This window comes from Physeter macrocephalus, chromosome 6 (genome assembly GCF_002837175.3).
Source record: "Physeter macrocephalus isolate SW-GA chromosome 6, ASM283717v5, whole genome shotgun sequence".
Taxonomy (NCBI): Eukaryota; Metazoa; Chordata; class Mammalia; order Artiodactyla; family Physeteridae; genus Physeter; species Physeter macrocephalus.
In genome coordinates this window covers 75,627,674-75,644,414 of record NC_041219.1, presented here as the reverse complement: position 1 = coordinate 75,644,414, position 16,741 = coordinate 75,627,674, and the positions used below count along the sequence as shown (strand labels likewise).

At 34.0% G+C, this 16,741-nt stretch overlaps 1 protein-coding gene across 10 annotated transcripts in view; it reads right to left on the bottom strand.

Annotated features, from left to right (window-relative positions):
• The window catches only part of CCDC91 (coiled-coil domain containing 91), a 393,065-nt gene that overhangs the window by 121,040 nt on the left and 255,284 nt on the right, over positions 1–16,741 (bottom strand). For 9 of the 10 annotated variants that reach the window (XM_055085536.1, XM_055085539.1, XM_055085537.1 and 6 more), the window contains 2 exons: positions 1,812–1,904; positions 1,655–1,723 (listed from right to left, as the gene is read on the bottom strand). In XM_055085536.1, the coding sequence (XP_054941511.1) occupies positions 1,655–1,723; positions 1,812–1,904 (162 nt within the window). The remainder of the gene's footprint in view (positions 1–1,654; positions 1,724–1,811; positions 1,905–16,741) is intronic. The other variant, XM_055085540.1, reaches the window with a different exon arrangement.

The following is a 16,741-nucleotide window of genomic DNA, read 5'->3' as shown; positions in this document are numbered from 1 at the left end:
CACCCTTTGAGATAGTTACAGGACACCCAATGCACTTGGCTCCTGCCTCTTTTGACCCACAACTGATAAAAGGAGAGATACTCTCATATTGCAAAGGCCTAGTTGTTTCCATTAAAAATAACCATGCCCAGGTAGAGCAATCTTTTCACAGTGTGCCCTTGGGAGATGATGACCTTAAGCATCACATCTTGCAACCTAGAGATTTTGTCTATTGGAAAAGACACTTCCAAAAGAATGCTCTTCAACCTCACTGGAGAGGCCCCTATCAGGCACTGATAACCAACCCTTGTGCCACCAAACAACAAGGAATAGACTCTTGGATTCACATGACACACCTAAAGAAAGCACCTAACCCTGACTGGACCTGTATATCATCTGGTGAGCTGAAAGTAAAGATTTCCCAGAAATGAAGCAGATGACAACTGATGAGACAGCTTTCCCAAGATACCCAGACCAGGTCTCTTAGAAGTTTGTCACCAAACCTTTGATGATGACATAACACTTCAGATGATCTCCAATGTCTATAATCTTGATAACATATGGACTTCAGAAAACTGCCTAAGAGGTCTCCCTCCTACCCCTCCTTTACTTGAATGTGACTGCAATAGTTTTCCAATCTGCACTTTCCCTCTGACATGAGACACCACACCCAGAAACTGAGGGACAAAAAGAGCTAAAACTAGAAACCTTGATTCTTGATCAGTGGTGCTTTCAGCAAAAGGTCTTGATCAAAGGGGAAAATGTAAAAAAAAATCATAAACAGAAATCTCAATTAAATAGTGTCAGGAGATCTATTTAAGGGGGAACTCTCATGCCCTGCAACTATAGTAGAGACCAACAGGAAGAAGAAAGACTCCTCTTCTTTCCTGGCAGCGACTCAGCCAATGAAAAGCCATGGACTCTGTATTTCCTGTAGCCCTCACAACTTCCTTTCCTCTCTATAAAAGTGTTCTCCTTGCCATGTGGGAACTTGTACATGGCTCACCATGGTTGCAGACCCCAAATTGCAATTCTCTCCTAATCCTGAATAAACCCATTTTTGCTGGACAAATATCTGACAGTATATTTCAGGTCAACATATGTATATATTAGTATATATATATATATATTTAACATCTATGAATATACTACCCAGATGATCTATTTCAAAGTTGACTTTAAAAACCACATACCTTGATACATACATACATATATACATACACACACACACACACACACACTACTTGTATGATATCTAGCAAATACCAAGTGGATATTAGTGTTCCTATGTAGATATATTATTTTAAACAAGTGATTAATAATCTAAATGTAAAGCATTTCAACAATATAATTATCTTGTGTAATGTAAATTTAACAAGAATATGAACAGTAGAAGAAGAAAAAAAAATTTTGATTTTTCTGGAATGAAATATTTTTAAAAGTAGATTGACTATACCATTAATGAACTCAGTTTGTTAATTCCACTTATTTACAAAGAAACTGATTATTACTGATGGGTCTCTACCAGGCAAATAGTTAGACATAAAGATGACAAAAACAATTCTTATATGAGACCAACAACATTCATTTTAGGCTTTGAGGTGGGTGTAAACATAACAAAAATAGAACTATAATTGAAATTAAGCTACAGAATAAACTTTTCAGAGAGAAATACCTTTGCAGCAGATACTAATGCTTCTTTATTTCTTTGCCTTTCTTCCTCCAAACATTTTTCCAATATTTCCTGTAAATGATAAGACAGCTAGACATTAAAGTATTATTTGAGGTAACAGAACATTCTTTCCACAGTCCAAGCAAACTTAAAGTATTACCTTCTGTTCTTGAGATTGCTGAGTCAAAGCTTCCTTTATTTTTTCTTTTAACAGTTCCTTCTCTGTGGCAAGCATTTCAAGGAGCCTCTGATGCTACAAGGAAAGATAACTGCATTATGATTATGGCTCTGAGACTGATAATCTATCAACACGGAGAACAGCTGGTAGAATTCATTTGAAGCAGTTACTAGAGGAAACAAGAAAGTTTGCTAAAATGAAGGCTTAGGAGCCAAAAAACCTGAATTCATGTTTCTTCCATCAGTCAAGATATACTTTTTTCGGGCTTCACTGGTGGCGCAGTGGTTGCGCGTCCGCCTGCCGATGCAGGGGAACCGGGTTCGCGCCCCGGTTTGGGAGGTTCCCACATGCCGTGGAGCGGCTGGGCCCGTGAGCCATGGCCGCTGAGCCTGCGCGTCTGGAGCCTGCGCTCCGCAACGGAAGAGGCCACAGCAGAGGGAGGCCCACATACCACACACACACACAAAAAAGATATACTTTTTTCGCCCCCAAACTCAATAAAGTACATGACATGAGATCTAATTTAAAAACATTCCAAATATGAAGTGAATCAGAAAATGATAAAATGTCCTTTCCTAAAATTAAATTTGGAAAATTTACTCATTAAAATTATTATTAGCTTGCAGTAAGAGAGCAATCAGATTATAACTGATGTTTGCCTGATGAATAATTATCTTAACAGATTATTTGTGTTTCTAGTAAAGCACTGTTACAGAAATTGAAAGATGATTGTTCTCATCTCAAGATTTTACCATAGATTCAAAAAAATAAATCTATGAAAATGGTCAAAGGAATATTATGTGATAGGTAATGTTAAAGAATATAGAGTTCATGTATTTATTTTTATTCCAATGTACTAATGGAAAAGCACACAGAGCCATCAGCTAATTATCATGGACTAGACACTTGGAGTTTGAACGAAGTTTTCTTAAGAAAGTTGAACATTTGTAGCCTCAATATCTTCAACACAGATAAACCAGATACTTGTTCTGAACAGTGCTTTTAGGGAAAACAAAACATATATACATATACGTATACATATATACATATATGTATATATTCCTACTCACATAGATTTCTCATTCAGTTACTAAAGGCAAGTAAGATATTTTCTCAGATTTAGAATGCCATTTACATAGAAGCCTCCTTTAAATATAAACCAATTCTGACACCCAATATTTTAAAACAGATCTATGTCATTCAAAGTTGTTCTGATTTAAAACATTTTTTAGGCAGGCAGTCTACTTTGAGAGTAAGTGACCAAATAGTCAGAAAGTTAAGATAATCTATTATTCCTGTTTTTAATTTTAATGTTATTTTTTATCTTTATGTTTCAAGAAAACAAGAAAAATTACAAGAAAAATGTGGTTTTTCTTTAAAAACAAATCCAAACTGTGATATAAATCACGACACGGTGATGGGAAATTATTGGTACCATATGAATTTGTGAAAAGCATTTGACTAATAAATCAGTAGGCTTAGCATATGATATGTAATAATAACTGAGACTTTAATGTTGTATTCTTTGAAAGTCTAGATGCGCACAGAATTTCATAGTCAGAAACAATACCTAATCCTATTTATAAAACACGCAGGATAAAATGTGTTTTACCACGCAAATAATTAGACTTCAAAATGATAAATATAATACACTTCTCATATGAGACTGAAAATATTCAATTTAGGCTTTGCGATGGGAGTAAACATAACAAAAATAGAACAAGTAAATATTATTGGAATTAAACTGCAAAATAAACTTCTCAGAGTCATCAATAATTTTAAAAATGATTTCTCCTTAAAATGAACTGTTATATTAATAAGTCAGACTAATCAATAAGTAATTAACTATAAGTAGGCCATGTTTTTCCAGGGGTCCAACAAGAACTAGTCAAAGAGGATAACATTAGCTAAAAATGACAATGCAATGTTTAGAAAATTCATTCCTGAGCTTCATTTCTTAATTCTGACAGTATACTATAATGGAAGACTATTTTTGAGCTTGTTTGAGCCAAAATAAACCTCCCATTATCATTTGAAAGAAGCATCCTACATAAAATATACCCTAAGTAAAATCATAGATCTACTTGAGAAAATACAAGGTGACTGACTTTACTTTAGATAGATAGATAGCTAAAAATAGCTAACTTTTTTTGACCACTTTGAAGTTTCAGACACGGTTAAAAGGGCTTTACATGTGGTTGTACCATATTAAACATAACAGACTGCTAAATCAGATGACAATCTTCCTCATTTTCAGATCTGAGACCCAGAGAGGCTAAGTAATTTACCAGCTCTCAAATGAAGAGCTTCAGCAATCATTATATCTGCATACTCATGTTCAGCAGTAATCACTTAATAGATAAAAGCAGTGCCACTACTACCTAGTTACTAAAGCTACATAATATAAGTAGTATGTCTGGTAAGACCTCACTTCCATTTGGCTTTAAAAGAATTTGAATAATCTATGCTTTTGATTTTGTTCTTTTCAGAATAATATTAAAATAAGATAATTTCTTGAATAAATATCAATTGATATTAGGAAAGATGACTCAGAAAGATGCTGAATGGTATGGCAAAAGTTTATGTCTTAAACAGTTAATTTGTAAAGTGAATGATCCACAAGTGGCTAATCAAGAACCATATGAAGTTCAATAAAATATACTGTTTTTGTAAGAATCACATACATTCATCGTGAAAAATGTAAAGAAGTGAAAATCATCCAGGGTTCCATTACCCAAAGAAAATCACTGATAGCACTTAGACAAACAACCTTCTGGAGAGCTCTCTGTGTATTTAAATACGTAGATATACATAAACATTTTATATAATATGTTTATAATACTGTTCTGTAATCTTTCTATATAAATACAACTATGCTATTTTTTGTTTTATTAAATTAAATTTACATTTTATCATTGTGCTATCTACACACATTTATGTTGTCTGCAATATTTCAGTTTAAAAAAAATCTTGATTTTTATGCATGCATCTTTGTAAACTTGTGAATTACAGTCTTATGAAAAATTCCTAGAAGCAGTATGAGCAGGTTGAAAATTGAGTATGTTTTATATTTTGATGCATACCTTCAAACTGTACTCCAGGGAGAAAATACCAAATTACAAACAATAGCAGGACAAGGGATGAGGGAGATGATCCTAGAGAACAGAATCATGGACTATAACGGCAGCTAACTAAGGAAACTGTTCCACTGGAATATCCTATAAATGTTGATTTTCTATTGTTCTTTTCTTTCTTAAAATTGTTTAAATTATAAATTAAATCATAAATCTTCATGGTAGAAATTCAACTATACATTTTAATATCTTATTTTTAAATTAAATTGTCCTAAAGGAAAGTTTACCCTCATATACTAATTTGTAAATTATTACATATCATTTCCCTATCAACTTGTCCACCTCTCTATGTAAATTTATAAATTTGCTAATGCATTTTTTCCCAACCATCATACAAGAAATATTTGCTTGGTGTGTACCAACACCTGACAATGTACTAGTTTCCAGGGATGCTGCTCTCATGGACATTAATGTCTGATAGACAATCCATGAAACATAAATACATTTTCTTATATTTGACTTGTAGAACTATTTTATAAAACAAATTTTCTTCAACAAATACCATAACAACTAATTTTTTCCCAAAACACACGTAACTTTTTAAAAGTAGGAAATACCAAATATGATTTGGAAATAAATAAGTAGAAATAAACTTTTAAAAATACACAAATTTTAAATAAAAAGTTCTAATAGAAAAAAAATACAGTTATCCCTCAGTATCCATGGGGCATTAGAGGTCCAACTAATTATAAGTGCTTTTACAGGAACAGATGGCAATAAAAGAGAAGGTGGCCATAATAATTAAGACCTCAATTATTACAGTACAATATTCTTGGCTTTCATTTACTACTATTAACTATTTGTGGATAAAATATGTCTACAGTGAGAAACAGATAGTTTACGACATATAAACACCTCAGGACAGTGCCTGTTAAATAGTAAAATTTAAATGTTAAGTACTATTATTACACTACTACTTGTACTTCCTTTATATATTTTGGTAAAATATATACATATAACAAGAATTTCCATTTTCACCAATTTGAAGTGGACAAGTGGCATTAAATATACTCACAACGCCATACAATCATCATCACTATTTCAAAATTTTTTCATAATCCTCATCAGAAATTCTGTGCCCATTAAGCAATAACCCATTCTTCCTCACCCCAGCCCCTGGCAACCTCTAATCTACTTTTCATCTCTATGAATTTGCCTATTCTAGATACTTCATATACATGGAATCAAACAGTAATTGTCCTTTGTTTCTGGCTTATTTCACTCAGTATAATGTTTTCAAGGTTCATCAGTGTTGTAGTATGTATCTGAACATCATTCCTTTTTATGGCTGAATAATATTCCATTGTACATACATACCACTTTTATTTATCTATTCGCCTGTTGAGGGACACTGGAGTTGTTTCCAATTTTCAGCAATTATGAATAATGCTGCTAAACATTCACGTACAAGTATCAATAAATAATATTCGCAATACAGCAATGTACAAAGGTTCCAATCTTTCCATATTCTTTACAATATTTTACTTTCTGCTTTTTAAATTATTATTACTATAGTCATCTTGACAATCTCATTGTGGTTTTTATTTGCATTTCACTATTGACTAAGCATGTTGAACATCTTTACAAATGCTTCTACTTCTGATACTATAACTACTCCTTTTCAACTATTACTAGTATTGTCTGTACAAGAAGGAAAATGATTGGAGCTCTTTTTGCAGCTTTTATAGGGGACAGTAGTAGAAGGTGAGCTGGATTTGAGGTTTGTTTACTGACATGTTCTTCCAGAAGTAGGAATGTCTTTCCTCTCTGGGCCAGATATTATTTTAGTTATTTAATCACAATAAGCTAGAAATTATAAAGTATCAACCTTTGGCCAAAAAGGTTTCAGACTCCCTTTATTATATCTAAAATAAAGTATAAAGTATATCTGGAGATTGCCTGTATTACTTCTGCCATCTGCCTCAACAGACAATTGTTTAATTGTCTTAATTAACATTCAGCACCCTGGAAATGGCGCACATGGATTTTGATGATATCAGAGATGGTCAGTACATTCTTTTGTACCTTACTAGCTGACCATTCCAAGGTGAGGATGTTCTGAACACCTTTTGTTACATACCTCAGAGCCGAAATTGAACCAATGAAAACATTTAATCATACGACTCTTTTCAAATATTTATAATTTCAAAACAGAGATACTTTCTACAGAATTTGCAAGACATAGCCTTACAACATTTTGAGAGGCACTATGAAAATTAATTGAAATCTAAACCAATAAATCTCATTCAAGAACAGTGAAGAGTTTATTATATTTTGTTTATCTAAAATATTCTATTGATTGCTTCTTAAAATTATATTGAAATTTTAGTAATTTTTAAAGCAAATTGAAGAAATAAATGCAAACCACAGAGTCCCATTAATCTTACAGAGTAGCTGCTTAATGTAAGGGTATCAAGGACAGTCCTTCGAAATTTAGCTTAAAACAAAAGGCACTCAGAAATGGGTTATGCTTTTCCTCTCTTTTGGAAGAACTTTTTCCAAGAGAAAAATGTTTGATATAGACTCAAATATAAATATAGAGGTTCTGTGGTTTTTACTTGATTCCTGTAAAAAAAAAAAAAAAAGAAATATAAAAAAATCTCTTCTTTCCTGTAATGTGAGTCATAGGAGATACTGTAAACAGATTTAATCACAATCATACGTAGTTTTTGGTATATCAAATTTTAGACTGAGCAATCAGAGAAGCTCATGTTCAGGTATACTGTTATCCATTTATCACAGGTCCACAAACTTCACATTACTTTATATGTGTGTGGTGTGTGTGTAGTATATATTCTATAAAGCAAACTCAACAAGTATCTTCTTTCACTTTCTAGAAAGCACAAACATTGAAAAAGATCAAGTGATCTGGTAGGATGGTCTTAAAGCACATCTTCCTATAAGCCTCCATTTAATATGATTTGAAAGACACTTAATAAATTTAATAAACATCTTAATATAAAGTGAGTCACACACAGCTGTTTCATCTCTTCATGGGCCAACACATTAAATATTGTTTGGAAAGAAAACCTAAATAAGATGACCTATGGGATTAAATCTATGCAGTTACCACAAACTCAATAATATTAATAAACTTCTTAAAGTGAATAAAATAAGACTAAAGATAAGCTATACTAGATTTATTTCACCCAGATAGATATAATTTCTAATAGGCATGAAACAAATGTAAGCAAATAGGTTATTCCTCCTACTTAAACAGGCCTTTAACCTGAGGGAGTGATATAAAGGGATGAAGCAAAAACTGGAGAAGAAGGCAAGGATGATGTCTCTCACCTCAGCTTTTCATCATTGTACTGGAAGTCTTAGCTAATGAAATAGTGTAAAAATAGGAAATAAAAAGGAAGAAGAAATTAAGCTGTCTTTGTTCACAGATGAATGATCATCTTTGTAGAAAATCTTGAGGAATTGACAAAAACATTTCTGAAACTAATATGCAATTATAATAAGGTTGCAGTATACAAGATTAATATACGAACATCAATCCCTTTCCTACATAGCAAACACTATGAAATTAAAATCACAATACACTTTACATTACCATCCCCCGAATGAAAAATTTAGGTATATATCCAACAAAATATGTACAAGATTTACATGAGAAAAACTACGAAATTCTGATGAAAGATATCAAAGAACAATTAAATAAATCAAAATATATTTCATGTTCATGAAAGGGAGACTGAATGTTGTCAAGATGTCAGTTTTTCCCAACTTGATCTATAAACACAATGCATTCTCAAACAAAATCCCAGCAAGGTATTTTGTGGATATTGACAAACTGATTCTAAAGATATGGAAAGACAAAAAACAAAACAAACAAACAAAACAGAATGGCCAACACAATACTGAAGAACAAAGTTGGAGAACTGACACTCTCTGACTTCAAGATGTACTGTAAAGCTACAGCAATCAAGACGGTGTAGTATTGGCAAGAGAATAGATAAAGAGACAAATGGAACAGAACTGAGTTCAGAAACAGACCCCCATAAATACAGTCAACTATCTTTGACAAAGAAGCAAAGGCAATACAATGTTATAAAGATAGTCTTTTTAACAAGTGTTGCTAGAATGATTGGACATCCACATGCAAAAGTATGAATCTAGACAGTGGTCTTACCCCCTTCACAAAAAGTAACTCAAAATGGATCATAGGCCTAAATTTAAAATGCAAAACTTATAAAACTCCTAGAAGATGACCTAGGAGAAAACCTAGATGAACTTAAAGGCAATGACTTTTCTGATGCAACATCACGAGCACATTCCATGAAAGAAATAATGTATAAGTTGACTTTCCACTCAAAAATTCTACTAAAAATACATGTATATACTGACTACAAAGGAACATGAGAGGATTTTTGGGGGGTGATGGAAATGTTTAATTTTAATCTTGTTTTAGGTGGTAGTTGTGAAATTGTACAGGTCTGTCAAAATACAAAGAATGGTACACCTAAGAGGGTAGATTCTATTTATGTGAATTACACTTCAATAAAGTTGAAGAAAAATATACACATACACTTTAAATTAATTTTTAACTCATACTATTTTTGTCCCTTAAAATGGACTTACTTTCTCTTCCAGTCAAAAGCCAATCTTTTCCCATTAAAATGTTACCTCTTTTGAATTCTTTCTTGAAAACTCAGAATGAATTGCCTGCTCTCTTATCTATAATCCCAGAGTATTTTGTTTCTATCACTAATGTATTGTTTATTATATTTTATTATAATTTATTTTATAGCTGTCTCCCATAATAAGGCTCTTAGTTTCTTGAAGGCAGAGAATGTTCTTATACTTTTAAAAAACCTTTCTATTAGACTGCCTAATATATTGAAAACTTTCAATTTAAGTTGACAACACCATTATAGATACTCGTATTCAAGCGAAGTTCTAACAGTTATTAAAATGACTGCCTAAAGATAACTTAATAAAAAAAGTATTGGATTAATATATGACTCTGATAACAACAAGCAACTGTCTTTTTCTGTACTATGATCAAAGAAAAAAAAGTAGTGGTCACCTAAAAATTGTACACAAATATTATTGGGAAACTAATTAAATAACTCTAAGTGCAACCTGACCAATGCTTTAACAAGGTTACAGTTTGAACCACACCAGTCATCTGGTTTGCAAGATTTCCTGCTGGACATCAACACCAACCACTCGTTTGACCCAAAACCACCTTGGGAAATAGCTGTGGCTAAGATTTACACAGACCAGTAATGGACTAAATTACTGGTTCAGTTGAAAAACAGGTCAGCAGCATATATAACATGACAGAAATGGGAAAGTCAATAAAAAGAATTATATATCAGACTCCCAGCCCCACTCCTCAAAATTTAGCTGAAAGTTTTAAGACTCTGAAGTTGGAAGACTTAAAAAAGGTCTGGCAATTTTCTCACACAAACCTTATAATTATCATGAAATGCAGATATGGTGAATAACACCTTGGGAAAGATTATCACATCTTTAATATCTTTTTGATGGGAAATGAAGTAGTCACATCAAACACCTTTGGCATATTTTCTTAAAAGATTACACATACATCTAGAGAAAGAATATAGAAAATAAAAAAACAATGACTTTCTCTTCCATATGCAAGAAAAACATATTCCCTAGACGATGAGGGGGATATTTTTTTAGCAGAATATTTTATTTTCTCCAGTCTTACAAAATACATATTTTAAAATACAACATACTCCATTATTAAACACTGAATGATCATGAATGAGTATATTATATAATGAAAAATGCAATTTTAAGTTCTAACATCAGTTACAGATAGAATGCTTGACAAAAAAAAAATAGAATATTCAGAAGGGTTCAACCCTGGTCCTGATCAACTTATGGTAGGGACCAACAGTTTTCAAATTCTGTCCAACAGAGTACTAGACATCTCCATCTCCATTTCAACTAGAGTCACTATGCCTTTATTGGTCTTGTTTGTAAGAAAAGTCTTCAATAGAAGATTTAATCTAAGAAAAGATTTGATGGCTAAAACAAACTTGCTAAAGTAGATAATGAAAACGTGTATTCACACTTTTGGTTTCAGCCTTGACATGTAAAGAGCTTGGAAGATCACCCTGATTCTTAAAACAAGAAAAAAAGCTGAAACAAACTAAAGATCAATGACATGCCTTAGGGTCTATCAGAGAACTGGGACAGAGCAAATCCCACCCCACCCCCCAAATTTACAACTAGGAAATCCACTGAGTCACAGCCAAGATCATCTTACCTAGAGCAGAAGCTACTGGAGATACAAACTGGTAGGTGCTTGAATGGTAAATCTGAGGAACTGCTGGAGGCTGAGTGAGGATGTGTGACAGTGAGAACTCTTGAGAGCTGATGGCTTAGGGATTCCACACACTTCTATGGATTCTCCCCCCAGAAATCCCATCAGAATTTCAGTATGAAGAGCCCAGAAATTTCCCCTCATGGTTCTGTTGAGGGGAGTAAAAAAAGTATGAATTATTATAACCACTGTGAATTATGCCTAGAGCATTCTCCATAACAAAAGCCTATTCTTTAGGTGAAAAGACTTTATCAAAACCTTATAAACCTTCCACCTGGGCAAAAGGCCTTACCAAGATTCCAGCTCCCTCTACCCTCCTGGCTCACATAAAGGAGGGGGGAAAAAGCCAGCAGACACTTGTGAAGGTCACGGGCCCACTAAAAGATGAAGATTTAATCATAAGATTACAGAATACTTCCCCTCCCCAATGCCTTATATCACCAAACCAATGAGGTTCTAGTATATTATACTGCATAACAGTTGAAAGAGCTGTAAGACGCAGACTCTTAAGGAGTTCTTAGGGAAGCCAAAGAAAAGAGGGGAGACGAAAACGAAAAACTTTAAGGAATCTGAACCCTCTGGTAACTTACAGCAACAGAAAATATTAAACACAGCTACTCACTTCTAAAAAAATTAACAAAACCTCCCATAAAGAGTCTATTTACCTCTATTCCGATTACATGTTACAACATGTTCAACTTTTTTTTTGAGGTATAACTGACATATAACACTATATTAATTTTAGGTATTCAGTGTATTGATTTGATACTTGTATATACGGAGAAATGATCACTACAATAAATCTAACATCGGTCACCATACATAGATACAAAATTATCTTTTAACAAAAAAATTATAAGCATACTAAAAGGCTAAAAAGTCTGAGGGAACAAAAAAAAAGGCATCAGAACCAGTTTCAGATATGACAGAGATTTCTGAATTATCAGACTGGAAATTTAAATTAAAAATGATTAATATGTTGAGGAAGCTAATGGAAAAAGAAGATAACATGCAAGAACAGGTAGATAATGTACAGATGGGAACTCTAAGGAAAAAACAAAGGGAAATACTAGAAGTCAAAACAGAAGAAAAGAATGCCTTTGATGGGTTCATCAGCAGAGTCAACCTAACCAAGGAAAGAATCATAAGCATTAAGATAGGTCAATAGAAACTTCCTAGACTTAAGTACAAAGTGGGGGAGGAGGGGAGGAAAACAAAGACACACAGAGCAGAACAGTCAAGAATCATGAGACAATTTTAAAAAGCATAACATATGTGTAATTGAGATACCAAAAGGAGAAGAAAGAATAAAGCAGAAGAAATATTTGAAGTAATAATGGCCAAAATTTTTCTAAAATTAATGACAAATACCAAACCACAGATCCAGGAAGCATAGAGAAAATCAAGTAAGATGAACACCAAAAAAACCCCACAAAACCCCTACACCTATGTGATCATATTCAAATAGCAGGGTAAAAAAAAGAAAAAGAAAATCTTGGAAGAAGCCAGAGGGGGAAAAAAACACTTTACTTACAAGAGGAAAAGGATAAGAATGACAGTAGGTTTCTCTTCAGAAACCAAGCAAGCTAAAAGAGAGTGAAATATTTAAAATGTTGAAAGAAAAAAATCATCATGAAGAAAGAGCAGAGGTTTGCCATACCACATATTAACATATACCACACTGTAATAAAACATAGTAATAAAAACGGTATGTTATTTATACAAAAATAAACAGATTAGTGTAAGAAAAAAGAAAGCTCAGAGACAGACCCATGTATACATGGGAACTTAATATACAATAAAGAAGCACCACAAAAAAACAATGTATAAAGGGTAAACTGTTCAGTGGTTCTCAAACTTTTGCATGTATCAGAATCACCTGAAGGATTTGTTAAGAGATTGATCAGTCCAAGAGCAGAGTTTAAGTTTTTTCATCTTTATTGAGATATAGTGGACATATAACATTGTGTAAGTTTAAAGTGTGCAACGTAACTTTTTAATTCAATTAAAAGCTATCTTATATTATTAAATTATGTACTCCTGCTTCAGATGTTGATAGGAGGCGAATATTCTTTTCCTGATTAAAAAAAAGTTACTCTTCAATTTATTGTCTCCCAAGAGCAGAGTTTTGGATTCAGTAGTCTGCAGTAGTGCTAGGGAACTTGCATTTCCAACTGTGCCCAAGTGAAGCTGATACTGAAGCTGCTGGCTCAAGAGCTACAGTTTGAGATCCATGGCCTTAGTGTTTTCAGCAGCTCGACTGAGCTGAAGAGAGCAAACTCAGGTGTCGGAGTTGCTGATTAAGCAAAGATGAGCCAAAATGAGAGTAATAAAGAAGGCTTTAATCACTTACTGGTCTGGTCTAAGCAAGTGGCTAAAACCCCTTGACTCCGTGGAACTGAGCACAAGGTGAAGGTCAGGTGAATCGGCACAGAAGTGGGAGTCATCTCACTGCTGCAGGAGCACTGGACAAAAGTCTCTGGATGTTTTATGGACCCTGGGGTGGGAGGGAAAAAAAGGCAGGCAGGGCAAGGAGAGGAAAAGTACTGAAGACTGAGTCAGTGTCAGGAAGAGTGTCTAAGTTTCTCTCTCCTCCTCCCACTAAGGAGGCCTGGGCAGAAGCACCTGAAGAAGACTTCTGCCCAGGGCTTCAGATAAAGAGCATCAGGAATGAAGGCACCTGAGGCAGAAATGCAGCTACGGGAAGAGCATGGCCAGCAGTGGGGCCTACTTGAATGCAGCACCCTTCTAAGGCTACAATGCACTTTCCCTCTGAGACCTGCCAGGTAAAGCCTTTGTAACTGCCTAGAATCAGACCTGAAAAAAATCACATATAGGTTTTTAACCAGGAACCAGACTCCTTAAGTATATGCTACTAGGGAAAGTGGCTCATTTTAGGGAGAAACATGAAAATGGATACTGAATCTTTATCTAACATTATAAACAAAGTAAGACTACAGGGATAAAATACCAAAATATGAAAGGTAAAATTATAAAGTTAATAAGAAAAACACGTACAAGTAAGCCTTTGGCTGTAAGGACAATAAATAAATTCTTAAAGAAATTTAGTACAAACCACAAGGCAAAAATGATTAATTGGATTACATCGAAATAAGGGATTTTTTTTAGCAATAGATACTAAGAACAAAGTTAGTGTTCCATTTACAGATGAAAGAAATTTGCTTTATCTAAAAACCTTTAGGGATTAATACTTCAATTTACAAAGAACCCCTGCAAACTGACAAGAAAAATAGATCAAACTCAATTTAATTAAAAAAAGTTAATGAATAGGTAATTTATTGAAAAATTAATCCCCAAAGTTAACAAACTTATGATAAGACATTTAAGTTAAGAATGAGGTATCTATCGCTTATTAAAAAAAGTAAAAATTTGGGAATTCCCTGGTGGTCCAGTGGTTGGGACTTGGTGCTTTCACTGCCCCGGGCCCAGGTTTGATCCCTGGTCCAGCAACTAAGATCCTGCAAGCCTCACAGTGCAGTCAAAAACAAACAAAAAAAGAGTAAAAGTTAGAAGCTGGACAATGCTAGGTCTTTGGGGAAAAATGGGGATGTAGGAACCTGTGCATTGCTGGCAGGACGATAGCCTTGTCACCACCACTCTAGAGAACAAACTGGCAGCACTTAGTTAAATTAAACATCTGCATGGCCTATCATACAGCAGTTACACTCTGGGATGGAGATGATGATAAGAATAGATAGATGAACAGACCTTTTGCTTTTGTTTTTTATTTTCTTGCACCTTATAAGGGCACATAAAAGTTTCTGGGTTGGTGAAGAGTTAAGAGACAACCTAGATGTCCATTATGGGTGAGCGGATAGAAGAAAAAGGTGAATTCATACCACGGATTGTGCAATTTAGAAAAATAAATTCAATTTATACATAGTAACGGATAGTATTTACATGCACATATAGCAACAGTTTTAGATTTTTTAAGCAAAATGTTCAGTGGATTTCTCTTAGAAGCATAGGAAACAATGCATTCTATACATAATAAAATTTTTGTAAAACAAAAATACATGCACACAAAATAATAACACACAGATTACAAGAACACATTCAAATAAGGACACATTAAAATGGTTCCCCCAATCAGAGGGAAGACACTGGGAGCAGGGAACAGGGATAAAAATTTTATATATGTACACATTCATACACTTACACACACACATAGGGAAGGGCCCTGTAAGACACAAGGGGATAATATGCCAAGAACTGAGGAGTATGATTACCTTTCTTCACCTAAGGTTAAAAAATAAAAAGATTACAATTACATCGATAAAGTGAAAAACTATGTTACTGACAGCTAGCCCAAGAGGAAGAACTGTGAATGGAAACAAAAACCGTATTTTTCAAAACACACTTGAATCACAAAATAAATAAATTGTGCCAGACCTAGCCATGATGTGTATAACAGACTATGTAAGCTCCAATCTTTTAATGACATTTCACTCAGACCCATACATTCCAAGAACACAGAAAAACCAACCTAACAGTAACTCTAGACAGATTCATGTATTCTAAAGATCACAGACTGTCACAGCAACTTTTAAAATACACTTGATCTTAGCCAAAAGACCAAGAAGAGATGAGCAACTTTTAAAATAAATTCTGACAAATCTTTGCCAGACCATTCTATGACCAATTATAACCCCCCCAACTCTATCGTGATTCATTCCTGCTCCCCCTTTTAAAGACATTCATAGTCCCCTTGGTATGTATTATCCTTTGCTGCAGCAAGCTTTGAACCACACTCTGTTAGACTACAGGTGAGTTCTTGGCAGCCTTTGACTCATGGGTTTTAACAGGAAGGCAAAGTGGGGTAAACAGAAGTGGCTGGTCTGGAACAACTGGAAGCTGCTGGCACTCTAGAGCTGTCCATCTACTCCAGGTCCTTCTACTCTGAGGAGAGCCTACAGAATCACTGTTTTGGGCACAACTGCAAACTCTTCATGTAAGCTCTGTTCCAGGTAGTCTAATCTATTTGTTCCATTCATTTTAATGCAAAAGCAATATAAATATTAAATTAGTTAATAGAGTAAAATGCTTAGAGCATGCACATATATATAGCATAATTGTACATGCTTTTCTGGACATGCTACTTATGGTAAATCTGATAATTTTATAATCTGAACTTCAATCCTCACTTCACCTATTTATTTCCTCTTTCATTGCCGCTCATACTATCGAAGTGTTAAAACATGAAAAGAATAAATGGAAAACTCATAACTATCTATGAAAATTTTTTTTGAGATAACCTAATGGGTCACCATTTCTTGAAACAGACCTTGAAAGGAGTTCAAATGAGAATTTAAACGCAGAATATTACTTCCAAGCTTGATTCAGACAATCCTTGTGGCCACCGAAACAATGCTTTGAGTGTCCAGGTAACAGAACTGTATTTCATCTAACATCAAATTTCTGATTCGTGAGTTTTAATCATAAGGTACCAA